This window comes from Netta rufina (assembly GCF_964035555.1).
Source record: "Netta rufina genome assembly, chromosome: 1".
Lineage (NCBI taxonomy): Eukaryota > Metazoa > Chordata > Aves > Anseriformes > Anatidae > Netta > Netta rufina.
The window spans coordinates 117,729,215-117,744,119 of NC_140123.1; the positions used below are offsets into that span (position 1 = coordinate 117,729,215).

The 14,905-nt window shown below is 36.1% G+C and overlaps 1 protein-coding gene across 1 annotated transcript in view; it reads left to right on the forward strand.

Moving 5' to 3' along the window:
* The window catches only part of ABI3BP (ABI family member 3 binding protein), a gene marked incomplete at its 5' end in the record, with an annotated part of 147,110 nt that overhangs the window by 44,799 nt on the left and 87,406 nt on the right, over nucleotides 1–14,905 (forward strand). Inside the window, 5 exons of the mRNA XM_084294807.1 lie at nucleotides 2,572–2,753; nucleotides 5,668–5,729; nucleotides 10,117–10,168; nucleotides 11,298–11,360; nucleotides 11,872–11,967. Coding sequence (XP_084150933.1) covers nucleotides 2,572–2,753; nucleotides 5,668–5,729; nucleotides 10,117–10,168; nucleotides 11,298–11,360; nucleotides 11,872–11,967 — 455 coding nt within the window. The remainder of the gene's footprint in view (nucleotides 1–2,571; nucleotides 2,754–5,667; nucleotides 5,730–10,116; nucleotides 10,169–11,297; nucleotides 11,361–11,871; nucleotides 11,968–14,905) is intronic.

Sequence of the window (14,905 nt, forward strand, 5' to 3'; positions counted from 1 at the left end):
TGTTTATAGGTCTATACCTATTCTAAATCCCTTACAAGAGATTGTATGGGGTCCAGCAAGATGTATTCATGTTTCAGATGGGATTTGTTTATTTCTGTTACTTCCTTTGCAAGAGTGTGACAGATTTCCATACTTCTGTCATGTGTTAATATCTATATGATTATGTATGATGGGACGAAGATAAAGGAGGAGAAATTTTGCTTATTTTAACATTGCTAATAATTTCTTATTAAAAACTTTTTGTCAGTCCAAATGATAGCTAGATCTTATATTGCTTGATGTGTGAAATCTGAGACGATTACAGCCCACAGAAATAATTATGAAGAGTATTAATACCATTATTTGATACTCCAGGAATCAGTCAGGAGAGGATCTACACTAGTGATCATATTTAATTCATTTCCAGGGCTGACTTTACCAGCAGCAAATGTAGCAGAGGAAAATAGTGGTGATCGTTGCTGAAAAACTTACTAAGCCATACAATGGGGACTGCTGAGGTGGCAAGAAATGGTGGGATGCCTTGCATGACCAAACAGTTGCAGTGGAGTGATACAGCCTCTTTAGGAAGGACAGGCTGGGAAGATGAGAAGGTGAAGATGTCCTTCATGTGAGGGGGCAGTTGGAATGTATAGGGATGAGTGATAAATCAGCTGAGAGTTTATGGACAAAGATTAAAGAGCAGACCAGTGTGGGTGGCATTGTTGTGGTGTTTGTTGAATGCTGGCTGATCAAGAACAACAAGTGGATGAGGTCTCAGACTGGTTGAAAATCGTAAGTTTCTGAGGAACTGTGTGAAGTACTCTAATGTTAGCAACTTTAATCGTTACTGAAAAGCAGACTTTTGGGGGTTAGATTATGGCTTGTCTTGAGTGCTAAGTAGTACAGCTAATGAAGACAGTCTTGTGAACCAGCATAAATGTTAATTGTATAACCTAGCAGAATAACTTTTGGTAGCTCAATTTGGTAGGTAACAATCTCACTCTGTTGTTAACCCAGCCTACAGATTTCTGAGCTGTACATGTAAGTACCAAAACAGGAGAACCTGTGGTTTTGGTGCCAAGGGAACAAAATTCATAGTTATGGGATAAAATGTGTAAGCATAATCAACCTTGGTGTGTGAAAATATTTTGCCTTGTCATAGGTTGTGTTTTATTAATGAAGTAGGAATTTCCCTGTCCTCAGTAGGGAAGTATATACATATAGGTATATAGGGGTGTGTGTATATGTATGTGTGTGTATTATATATGTATGTATTATATATGTCTATACATATGTACTTATTTTTGAGTATACTCTACTCTGGAAGTGCTCATCTGTAACTTTGGTAAAAGGTGGTCTATGCATTGACAGTTTTTTATTTTGCCTGTTAAGTGATTTTATTCAAGACCTTGAAACTTGATACCTTTGCAGCGTATTAAAAACCTTTTTGGTTGTTTTCTTAAGGTCCCTTCTTATATCTCGTTATGCTTTCTATATAATATCTGGATTAAATCTCACAACTCAAATTCCTTTTTCTTTATGTTTCTGAATTATTCTTGGGCTTGTAGCGGGGTTTTTATGTAGCATTTCTTGTTTGACCTTAATTTTCTTCTCCTTAATCAATTACTGAAGTGTGGGAAAATACGATTGGATGGAATTCATCCTTTTTCAGCTTATGGCAATGTAAGATGGATGTGTTTTATTTGTGGTACATGTAACGATTTTCAGTAATACTTGGATTTTAAAAAAATACTAAACATCTCTGACATTTTTTTCAAAAAAAAAAAAAAAAAGAAAACAGAAAACCCCACCCCATTTTGGCAGTGATACAGTATGTATATTGAAAAGGAGACTGTAGCCGGCAGTAGAGTTCTTGTGCCATAACTCACTGTTTACATTGTGGTGTTTTATACTGGTTAGCATTGCAGTCATAGCTTTTCAGGGTGGTGCTGCTCGATTTAATTGGGCAATTTCTGTAGAAATATTTTTTAATTTCATAATCTGTTAGTATTCATTGCACTATTGATGTAAACTGCAGAAAGTAACGCCTTGTTTTAAGTGTGGGCAATACATAATGGGATCACCAAATGTCAAATATAAATGTCAACTATTACTGTTTTTTCCTCTAGAGACTACTTTTGGACTAGTTTTGGGGGGAACACCTTTTCTTGAGCAGATCTAGAAGATTTTAAGAAATAGGTTGAGGCTCCCTGACTAATAGAGTCATGATTCAATTGACTAGGTCTGACTTACGTCAGGATCACAGAAACTGCTTGTAAAATAAACTTGCAGTTTGTGCTTGGAACCACACATGGGTGTTTGTGTCTAATGAGGCTCTTCTTTTGCTCTGTATATAATACTTATGATGTTGGGATCTCTATGAGGATCTCATAAGTATCTATCTTGGAAATGACAGGGGCTGGGAAGGTATGCTGGCTTTTCTTGTATTTGATAACCCTAAGGGGCCAAAAAGAACAAGAACAATGGTCAGTAGAAGTTGTTTTAGCAATTCCTAATAGAAACAATTGCAGTGAGTTTCTTTATGAAGTAAAAAATGACCTTTTTTTTTTTTTTTTTCTTTTTTTTGAGCAGGTTCTATACTGTTCGCTACAGAGAAAAGGATAAAGACAAGAAATGGGTTTTTCAGCTTTGCCCAGTTACAGAGACGGTAGTGGACAATCTAAAGCCAAACACAGTTTATGAATTTGGAGTTAAAGACAACGTAGAGGATAGTATATGGAGCAAGACTTTCAATCATAAGACAGTTCTGTCTAGTAAGTATTTGGTAATAATTATCCAATAAATAATGCACCTTGGCAGCATTTTTCCTCTGTTGTGCTATTACCTAAAGTAAGCTACTGATCAGTTTTTCATTGTTTAAATATCATCCCTGCACCCCTAACAAATTATTTTAGGAACTGATGAAAGTAGAAATAGTATGTATTTGAAAAACTGTTACGTATGGTTTTTGAAAGGTGTTCTTACCTAACTGTGAATAATAGAGGATCTGCTGCAAGTTGGTAAGACTGAGGCAGTGATTGGTTTAGACAGATACACAGGAAGTGTTGCCTATGTATTTATACTTCCTGACTGGATCAAGGTTTTTCTTTGGGCCTTGAATAATAAGATCTGAGTTGATGGAAAGTATTATCCTTGTTTGAATCTTCTTTTATATCTGCTTATAAGTTCAAGCTTGTTAAAAGCTGGACAGGGCTTCTCCTATCCAGCATGCATCACAACAGGCCCCTTATGACCATACAGAAAAGTTCAAATTGAAGTTAATTTTCAGTCAAGGAATTATATAAATTGTGTTTGTAGGAAACACAGGCTCGGACATATGCCTTTGTTTGGGTTTTCATGGAGACAGGATATGGCATTTCTGGATGTTCACTCAATTACATTTTAAGTTTTTGATGCAAAGTCCCAGGACAGTGCAGGCAAGTTGACATCACGTTAACCATGGAAAAACCACATGGTTCAAAGGATCGCTGCGGTCAATAGAGGAATTATGCTGCAGCAAAGTCTTCTGACTTTTAAAGAAAGGAAGAGAGGAGGTCTGTGACCTTGAGATAGACTTAACAGAGGTTGTCTAATCTGATTTATTTTCCTCAGACATTTACATTAAGATAGTTCTGAATATAATGTTTATCAGATGTTGCAAACTCTTACACTCAGTATTTCTAGCTTGACTTGAGACATGAGGAGTGGGATTTCTCATAAGAGAGACTTACTGATTTGAGATTTCCAGCTGAAATTTTATTTAGTACTGTTTCAAGTTGCAGGCAAGTTACGCAGCTCAGTATACTGAGGATAAGGGAGGGAAGCCATAGGTTGGTTTGTAACTCTGCAAAAGTCCTCATACTTTATAGTAGATAACTTTGCTGACCTTCAGAATAAATTAGAAAGCTATAACTTTGAAGTACCTGCCCAGTGCCTATAGTCATTTCATCAGTACAGAATAATGCCATCATTTTACCATCAGCTTAAAGTAGAGAATGGTAGTAGTCTTTTCCCATATCTGCGTCAAGAAAATAAACTCTACTTGACTGCACTAAAGAAGGCTTGCTAAATAACTGCTTTTCCAGCATTTTAAAGCAATTTATTGAGCTAGTCCCAAAATAGATTTGAGCATTTGAGAGAATAGTGGTTAGAGTTTAATACTGTGTTCAAGACTATGATTAAAATATGTCCACTGGCATCACAAAATTTGCTTTTTATGTATAATATATTTCTAAATTATATTCTTACAGATACTACATGTTTTTAACATTCTTGAGTTATGGAGACAGATTGAGTTGGGTTGAAAGACGTGTTCGTCTAAGAGTTCCTAAAGTTTTTAGATAGAATTTGTTTTTTTTAGAAAGTAGACCTGTGCATTCAGTGGGTAGTTCTGCAGCAACTAAAAATGGAGGGCTTGCAATTAATCTGTATGTCTACACTCTGGTCTGCTGATACAGGTACTAAGTAGTCTGTTACATATTTGAGGTACTTGATTTCAACAAATACTAATTTCTCATCAGAAAGTTGGCAGTACATTTCAGATTCAAGTCTTTCATATTAGTGCATAGTAGGTAGATGGAAAAATTTTGAGCAGCAAATAGAGTGAACATTTTTTTTATTATCATTTGTCTATGTAACAGTTTATCAATCAGACAAAATAGCCACTTTTTTTTTTTCTGTATTATTTAGACTGTCTTGCAGCCACCCAATGTCTTTTCATGTATTAAGGTACATCTCCTTCACCATAAATTTTCTTTCCTCACTAAACAATATATAAATGACTATAAGCCACAATTATGGATTCACGTTCCTGTATTTGTTGAATCAGCCCAAATTTTTATTATACATTAACCACTTTGGGGGAGGATTTGGGAGGAGAATCTGTTTTTAATTCATGATTTGAGGAAAACATAAAAAGCATGGCAAATGTTCAATATTTATTTAACCAAAATTTACCAAAAGAGATGAAAGTAGATTATTTCTGACCATCTTAACATGATTTTCTCATGAAATCATTGTGAAATGTTTGTCAGCTTTCCCTTGTCTTCAGGCCAATAGTAGGTCTTGTTCCTGAGAAATGTCAACCACTTTCAAAGATTTTCTATGATAGTGTGGCAACTGAAATATTTTTTGATTGATATTTCTCTATAGTTGATTTTTTTTTATTTTTTTTTCTGGCGCTTTTTTGCTCTGGAAATTTTGGCTGGAATTGTGAAGCAATATGATGATATTAACCTTGATTTGTGCTTTTTGTCCTGTTGACTCAAAGGGAGCAGGACAGTGCAAAGATGGAATATATTGACAAATTTTGCAGTATTGAAATATTCATATTTAAGAATATGAAGAACCTAAGAGATGGGGAAAGGGACTGTTTCTCCTCTGTATCTACAGCTCCATCACAAGAAGCTTCTAATCTATTAGAAGTTATTTCAGCCTTCTTGCCCCTGTGGTAGAGCAAAAACATTGCCTTCCTGTCAAAATGTGAAGTGCAGGCTTTGCACTTGAATTAATTTAAAAAAATCTGGAAAAACAGGACTGAACAAAATTGTTACATGCTATGTTTTTATACATCATAATTAAGTCTTGTTAATTTCTTAGCTGTTGAAAAAGTAGAATAAACTTTACTTGCTTTGCTTGGAGAAAACAAAAAGTAATTGTGTGTATTTATTTTTCTTTCTGTCAAATCAGGTAAAAAAGTAAATGGACATCTCCAGAATATGTACAAGTTGGTACCTAATACCCAAACACAGGTATGCAAAAATAGTCCCATTTTTTTTAAACCAGATTTGTATTTTATACAGTCAAATTTTTGCTTCTCTGTTAATGTGAGAAAGAAAATACGACCACAAATCGCCAATACCAAAAATCTGTAAATCTAAGACTAGATAACTATATGGAGACGTGTTTAAATGTGTGAATTGATTAAATGATTGAGAATGATAGCTCAATTGATCAAACTTACTGATTCTGGTTTAACAAAGATAAAGCTGATAGTTTCAGTAGGTGGATTCTAAACACAAAAATTTGCTTATCCCTTTGTAGCAGTCAGCTTTGTTAGCTTGTGATATTTGTGGTGCTTAGAGGATTTTCTGTAGTCAATATTGCACTTCCATGGAATTCATTTTGTGATAAGGTAATGCTGTTATTTTAGAGAGAGATTTCATACATATTTGGGTCTTCTGTGATCTTTAGTCTACCCACTGAATTCACAAATATTTCTCATGTGAGGCAAGTGTTTACAGAGCCAGAGAAAGCTGAAAAGGGCAACTTAGTTTTCATATCAAGATAGGTAAGCAGTTCATTAAATCTTTGCAGATCCTCATCTGGGTAGAATTTAACTATTTCATCAAACCATATGGAGATTTTTGTTTTAAAACAACATAAGTGCTATTCATTTCCTTATTTTTTCTCATTTGGCACTTGCAATAACAGTTACCAAGCCAGCATGAATGGATTTTGTATATTCATAGATTCAGATATAAAGATACTTGTCCCTTTGAGAGGTGAAGCAGTAATCAAGGAATTTGAGACTGAACCTATTTGTAAACTATTTTTAATATGGTGAAAAAAAACCAAAATTTTATTCAGAGCTCTTGAACGTTACCTCTTCTTGTATGTATGAGATTAAGTTGGCTTCTTCACATTTACTTTCCTAAATTTTTCTTCAAAGGGCAGGGTTCAGCAACTAATCTTCAGTTTTGTTTTCCTTATTTATGATTTTTTTTTAAGATAGCATCTATGGGGTGGACTAGGGAATAACTGCCTAAGGAAAGTTTTAGAAGTTGTTACTTCCAACGTTTTAAAAGGCTACTTCATGAATGATTATTATAAAGGACGATCTTTCCATGGGTCTCATAAACATTTTTAAAGCCGCAGGTGACAGCCTAAGACCAGGTAATACATTCTGGCTACTGGTATGCAATCTATGTTCCTTTATTCCTGTGTGTCAGGACCCTAACCCTGTAAGGGCACTGCTGTGAAAGCAGGGATTCTATTTATGCAAGAGAAGTCCTGAGAAAGTGAGCTAAAACAATTTTCCAAATATTTGTACGGCTTAAGCATTAAAAGAGGACTTGAGCCAACATCAAGTCTTTTTAGTCAGCTTCACAGGGCTTAGCTCAAGAGTATTACTGCTTCATCACCCTCCATAGAAATATCATGAAAACATTCCACAGATTGTTTAAAAAAAAAAAAAAAAAAAAAAACCTCTTGCCGCTCTCACTTCAGTGGTGCAAAAAGTCATAAAACTAAGGCTGGGAAGCTGATAGTGTCCAGCTCTTAAATTTATGTTATTACTTTAGTTTCCACAGTATTAGGTGGAGTTTGTTTCATCAGTGCAAAGCCAAAAAAAGTTGTTTAGGCCAAGCTTTGTTTGTGCCTTGTTTTTTCTCCAAAGACACAACTAAATTCTATGAGCATGGTTCTAATTCTTCTCTGTAAGGAGACATTTTTAAGGGCTGTTTATTAAAGCAACATTACCGATCCATCTAGTCATTCTGCCCTTTCAATATCAGTCACATTTCAGCTTGTGTTTCTTTTGGCAGGTTCATCCACTAAGTTTGACTAATCTCCTGGGGCTATGTAAGCTACAACTAACAAGAGGGGAAAAAAAGAAGACCTCTAGGGACAGTCATTGTTTTTCCCTTTATAAACAATGAGTGGTGGTAGGGTGGAGGGAATGCAGAGGAAATTTCTTTCGTCTTTTGTCTGAGTAGATTCCTGTAGTTTCATAATCTCAGGCTTGGAAGGTGGAGTCCTCCTTGAGATTTTCAATCAAAAAGCACGGCTCTCAGCTTCTATCATTTGAAAACGTGTTCTTCCCAAGCTTGCCCAAGCCATGTTGACTGTAATGCTTCCTTGGGGAGTCTCTTTTCAGTATATGCTAATTATTTGTTGGCTACTTAAATATAAAAAATACAGAAAGAATGGGTATTCTAGAAGTAATGTGGCCATATACCATTTGGTCAATGAACTGTAGTCCTTTATGCAATATGCAACAGGTATGCAGTCAGAAGTTAAGATACCTGATTGATGGTATAGCTTACAAAACTAATTTTCCTCTGAAATTAAGCAATACTTTTTGTAATCTTCCTTCATGGAGTTTCCACAATCACTTTAATAACTAATGTTCCTAATACCTATGTGCTTTGTATTCTGTGCCTGGAAAATACAGTTAACAGTGCTATTACTACAGATGATACGTTAATGTTTCTGAAATGTAGTCATAAATTTTACTAGGTACAGAAATATCTGTATTAGGTACTTTTTAGAGACTAAGAGGACTGACAACATGGGGTTACATTTCAAGTGTAGCACTTGTGTATTGATGCACATAGACAGCATAAGTACAGCAGCAGCAGAACACAGATTTCATGTCAGTGATTTGTTCTGAAGTGATAAGCTAAATTCTGAATGTATTTTAATGCATGCTTAGTGTATTTAACATTTTTGTTTTGGTGGCATTACAGTCATCCATTATTAGTCAACAAAGTATGCTCTCGTCAATGAATGTAAGAGTGTTTTATTAGTGTGAGGAGTAATAATAATTATGATTACAAGTTCCACACTAGAGTTGTGTGAGTGGACTCTTAAGAGTTGTTTATTTGATTATAAGGGCTCCTGGTAAGAAATACAATTAAATGGACAGCTGCTTTGGATATATGCATTTTATCCCACTTGTTAGTTACATGAATAGCAGGGTTACTTCAAAAGCTGATCAGCTGAAACATTTTTTATTTTTATTTTTTACTAAAAGGCAAAATAAAAAGGTAGGCTTATTAATAATAAAGGCAGAATAATGATAGGAAAGGAACATAATTTCATATCCTTTGTCAATGGCAATGATTGACCATATTCATACCAATACAAACTTGTTACTAGGTAACAGAAAGTAATGGCTTTTGTAGAATAAGCTTTTCCATCCATTTTTCTGGAGAAAAAGCTATCTAATTTATTAAGATCTGTCTTCTTCCAGCTTCCTAGGCTTTTGGTTTGTTCCATCCAGTACTTTTTAAAGATGTAAATATTTAGAAGAGAGCAGAAATAGATAGTCTTAAGTAAATAAATTCATCAAATGCTGAATTTTCATGCAAGCGTTTTCACATGAAGTAGACCAGATATCATGAATTGCAAAATTAACTTTAACTGATGCTAACTTTAAGTGGTGTACATTTAACACAGAGAGGTAGTTGTTTGAGTTCTTTTCTTTCTTGTAACTCAGGTATAACTGAAAAAAAAAATAAATAAATAAATAAAAAAAAGCAAACCTCCACTTTTAATGTATTTAGCATTCTCCTACTGCTGACATGAGAGTTTTCCTTTTCCCCTCTCCTTACTATATTAAAGGCTTTCAGAAGTTGGTCCTACTACATGTGTGGTAGGGAATACTGATTTATAATCATATAGACAAGCCATTATCTTTATTTAAAAAATGTGAGGTTTGTTCATGTACTCCTTCTTTTCATGGTTACCAGAATTCTGAAAAAGATGCACGCTTAGGCAAAAGCTAATCTGGGTAAAAGACAAACGAGCAGCAGAAGAGTGCTAGTGTTTAGCGTAACAATTCTGAGAAGAACAAGGGTGGCTGGCCAATTAGTCTTTGGAACCACTTTCACTGAATTAAACAACTCTTCAGTTACTCGTACTTTATGCAGACTATGGACCCAAGCATGCTGATAGTTACAAATATACACTTGGTTCTGGAGTAGTTGGTGTTCAAAAAATACTCTTCCTAAGAATATAATTTTATTCTGTAACCACATTTGTAATTGCCTGTATTTCGGATGTTTTGTTTTAGTTAAATGACAGTTTTTCTTAGCTTTCTGGCCTACACCCTAGTGAGTGCTCAAGAGGTTCTTAAAAGAAAAAAAGATTGGGGTTTCCTAAGCTGTCAAATACTGTGTTTTTATGAAGCAAAACATCTCAAACTGAAAAAAAGGAGATTAAAATGCAATATTACTATGTTAACCCATGGGAACTGAAGCAATAGCGTAACCCTCAGTAACTGGGGCCAGAGCCATATCCAGCATTAGCTTGGGGCAGGCGCGGTTTTGGATTAGAGCCCTCTATTTTTGTTACTAAGAAAGTTCAGTTACTATGATGGCAGTTATCCCAAGACTTTTTTTTCCCTTCTTTCAGCTTACGCTACGAGATAATAAGAAGTTGGTCCCTGTCACAATAATCAAACAAGGTAATCTTCTATATATTTTTAAACTATTTCTTTTGTTCTGCAAGACTGATTTAAAATTAATAGGAGGGAAAAAAAACTTCTGATGTGATGTGAATGCATGAAACTTTCCTTTTAGAATCGGTAGAACCTTAGAAACTATCATGTTCTTTAATTACAACTAATGCCAAGCCGTTACCCACTTGTTAATAAAATGAGTTATTAATTTGCATTATAAACAATGCCTTAGTTGATTTCCTGAATGGATACCAATCAATTTTGACTTTGGCTACTATCCATTTTTTCATGTTTCTACTGAATTGTCCAGGTGTCTTGGTCTTCCAGCTGTGCATGGCTCAATATTTCAGCTTGAAATGCAGTAGTATTTCAATGAATGCAGATGAGAATAACATTGCCAAACTTTTGATGTCTGCACTGTGGATGTCTTTAGCTACACCACTGTCTTAACCTTCTGTTCCATTCCCCAGTCAGTAGAGAGAGACAGCTACAACAGACTTAGATATATTGACCTTGAGAAGTACCTGTTTCTTACCAGTGACTCTAGTAGTGAGAGGTAGTATAGTAGTGTAATCTTTGAAAATGAACTACTTGAAGACAGTGGTAGAAAATAAGGTGTAGGTTAAAACTTGCTAACGGAAATTACATTGTAAATAATTTTAAGTAACAAAATCAAGCAAATTGTCTTCTGAGGTATTTCACAGTTCAAGAAACAATGGAGGGTGGTGCAAAAGCAAATTAGAGTAATTACTGCTAAATTATGACTGCACTGACATTTACTTCACATCTGTTTTTTCCAGTATGCATCTTTTCTAAAGACATAGGAATGGTAGGGAAATGAGATGTGCCAGAGCTGGCCATTTATTAACACAAGCATAGAATGATATTTTTCACCAAGGATCTCAGATATGCTAGGGGAAAGGAGAGATGCACTATTAAGAGGCAATATAGAAGTAACACAATTTGCAGTCTCTTAAACTGAATGCAAACTTAGAAAAGATTACGATGATGTCTTCATCTTTTAGTATTAAATTCAGGAAAGGCTTTCAGAATGCTGAGGCTTGTCTCAGTGGTGGCTTTGTTTACTGTTGCAGGCCTTTTCAAATGATTTTCTGATCTTGTTTTGTCTCCACAGTCATTCAAAATCGGACGCAGCCCAAAACTTCAGATAGTTCTTCTCTGCCTGGAGCAATATTAGGTGAGGAGATTTTTTGTTTCAATATTTCTTTCTCTATGGCTGAAAATTTGAACTGTGTAAATGCTTTCTGTTTTCCTGATCTTGATAGTTATTTCATTAAATGTGTCTTTTGCATGTAAATGTGGAACATATAGGGAATGTCTGTCATATACTGCTTCGAGTAGTGACCTCTGATAACCACATGTTTGGTGTTGTCCTCCTTGGCCCACTAGACAAAATGTCCCAGTATCTGTGGTATTACAGTACTCCAGGGCTGTATGTTTTGGTATTGAATTGTTTGCCATTCTGATGAATAGTGAAATAGTGTTAATACGGTGAGTGATTTAAAAAAAAAAAAAAAAAAAAAAAAAAAAAGGAGTAATAATTACTGAATAGGATTAATTCAGTTCCCAGATATTCAGGCTAAACTCCCAGTGGTTCTGTAGTAGTTGGTCACATATTTTAGAGGGCAGACAATGTATTTATTGTTCAGGTCAACTGGAATTAACAGCTCACTCACCTTTTTGTGTAGTGCACCTTATTGTTCCGGGTCTCAATGAAACTCAGCAGAAACTCTTTCCTCCCCTGACAATAGATGACATACATCAAGCATCCAGGAAAAAACTGGGTAAGCAGAAATGAACTAAGCTCATATTTGTTTGTGAGAAGCATCAGTAGTACTGGGGGGTGTGAGATTGTGTATGCAAGAGAAAAGTCCTTTCTTCCTGTTGTACCTTTCATTTTCTATTTGTTTAATTAATGGTTTCTTTGGAATTCCAAGAGTTTGTAGGAATACACTTATTTTAAAGCAAATGATCAGTTGTTTTTTTTTAAAGTATTTCATGGTCATGCAAAAGAATATGTACTAGCTTTGATCCATAGAGAAAGGAAGGAAAAACACAACCGTGTTTGTGGTATTTAGGGTTTTTGTTCTGTTTTACATTGTAACTTTTTTTTATAGGTGTTATCTTTCAGTGTTTGTAAAAACGGGAGTTTGTATCCACTTGTAAGACCAGATTTTCTGTGAATTTTATTTTATGAGTTCTGATTTTAGTAGATGTGAGTAATTGTTTCATGGAGAGATTCTTACTGATTATCTAAGGAACCTGCTTTGGCAGGGGGGTTGGACCCGATGATCTTTCAAGATCCCTTCCAGCCCCTTCAATTCTGTGATTCTGTGATCTGTAATTAAATCCATCAGAAAAGAGTAGCCACAAATTTCAATACAAATTTCATGCATATCTCATGAGTATTCCTGGAACTTGCCGATTCCAACTTCATGTGAAAGAGATTTATTGAGGCTTTTGTTTAATTTCAGTAAATTAGCAAATCACCTGTGAATGGCACAATCATGGGAAATAAGCTGTCTTTATAACCTTAAAAATGTCCCTGGTCCCTCTTTCCCAGATGGCTTGAGCAGAATTCTGGAACTGATGATTTTTGGCTTGCCTAGGCCTAGTACTTCATCTGAACTCTTTACTATGTGAGATTTTCTTCCTTTTTTTTTTTTTTTTTTAACTCTCTTGGTCCATTGCTGGCCTTGGCACATTCTCAGAGTGGTTTGCTTTGCAGTGAGAAGAGAGCACTGCTTCTTCCTGTTCAGGTATTTTGTGCATGCAAGGGTAGAGCTACACAGCAGAGTAACGTTGGAACGTATTTGAGTAAGGATATGTTTGAAGTAAGGCTGACTTACTTGGACTTCAGCAAAGCTTTCAGTACTGTTTCTTGTAGTATCTCTCTGGACAAAATGTCCAGTATGCAAGTACGTAATAGGATGGGTGAACAATTGGCCAACAGGCTGGGCTTAAAGGGCTTTAGCAAATGGGGTTACATCAAGCTGGCGGCCAGTCATTAGTGAGGTTCCACAGGGCTCCATTTTGGGGCCTGAGCTCTTCAGTGTTTTCATAAATGACTTGATGCAGAGCTTGAAGGAATGATAAGTAAGTTTGTGTACAGTAATAAATTGGGAGAAGCCATTGACTCTGTCAAGGGTAGAAAGGCCTTGCAGAGAGATTTTGACAAAGTAGAGGGCTGGGCACTGACTGCATGAAGTTTAATATGATCAGGTGCTGGATTCTGCACCTAGGACAGAGTCGTCTGAGTATACGTACAGACTGGGAGACAAGAATCTGGAGACAGCTCCACAGAAAGGGATCTGGGATTTCTAGTTAAGAGCAAGCCGAACGTGAGCCAACAGTGTGCCCTGGCAGCCAGGAGGGCAAACCCTACCCTGGGGTGCCTCAGGCACTGCCGGTTGAGGGAAGGAACTGTCTCGCTCTGCTCTGCGCTGCCGTGGCCTCACCTTGAGCACTGTGTACAATTTTGTTTGCCACAATATGAGAAGAACATCAAACTATTACAAAGCATCCAAAGGAGGTCTACAGAGATAGTGAAGGGCCTAGAGGGGAAGATGCCAGAGGAGCAGCTGAGACCCCTTGGTTTGTTGAGCACAGAGCAGAGCAGGCTGAGGGAAGGCCTCATGGCGGCCTGCAGCTCCCTCATGAGGAGAGCGGAGGGGCAGGCGCTGAGCTCTGCTCTCTGGGGACAGGAACAGGACACCAGCTGGTATGTTAGGAAAAGGTTCTTCACTGAGGGGATGGTTGGAACAGGCTTCCAGGGAAGTGATCACAACACTGAGCCTGTTGGAGTTGAAGAAGCATTTGGCCAACGCACACAGACACATGGTCTAATTTTTGGGTGTTCCTGGGTGGACACAGGAGTTGGAATCAGTGATCCTTGTCGCTCCTATCCAACTTGGGATATTTTCTGATTCTATGAAAAATTAGTATCTGAATTGACTAAGTATTTACAAACATTTGACAAACACTCCTAGCATCTTCTGTGACTACTGAAAATCGAAACAAAGCAGAAAAACTTAATTGCAGTATATATATTACAGAACATTATTATATTTCAGTCATGGTAATGTCATTTATTGTTAACTTGATAACTAATATTTTCTTTGGAGATTAAGTATAGAAAAAAGGTGTTTGTCTTTGCTAGCTTGGTTTTAATTTAGTTATGGTTTAAAGATCTTAAGGTTTAAAAAGTTAAAGGTATGAGATGTGCAGGTAACAAACAAATGTACCATTTGAAGTCGGTAGACCATATTTTGACAAATCCATTTGTGACAACCCTCACTTCTAGTAAACTGTATTATAAAACATCCAATATTGGTTTTGGACTAGGAGGTTTTATTGGTTTGGTTCTCTACTGGTAAAATTATGTCTTCCTGTGGGAAAACATTTTGCTTTCAAATAGGTTGTAAGGTTCAGTAGGGTGCGCAGTAAAAATAGGAGAAAGTGACTATGTGCAAAAGATAAGGTAAAAGAGAAAGGTAACTTCAGTTGTTCAACTTTGTCGGTTGGCTGAGCGTAGAACTCGGACTTCTAAATTTAGATGCTCTAATGTGTCTAAAATAGCTGGTGTGATGCCAGTTTGGAGCCACTCTTTTTGGCAGATTACACAATCATCTTTGTGAAAATAACTGGGGTAAACAAATGATGTTTTGTTTTGTTCCATTTACTATTTTTTCCTTACCAGAGAACATCAAGTGCATGGGTGTA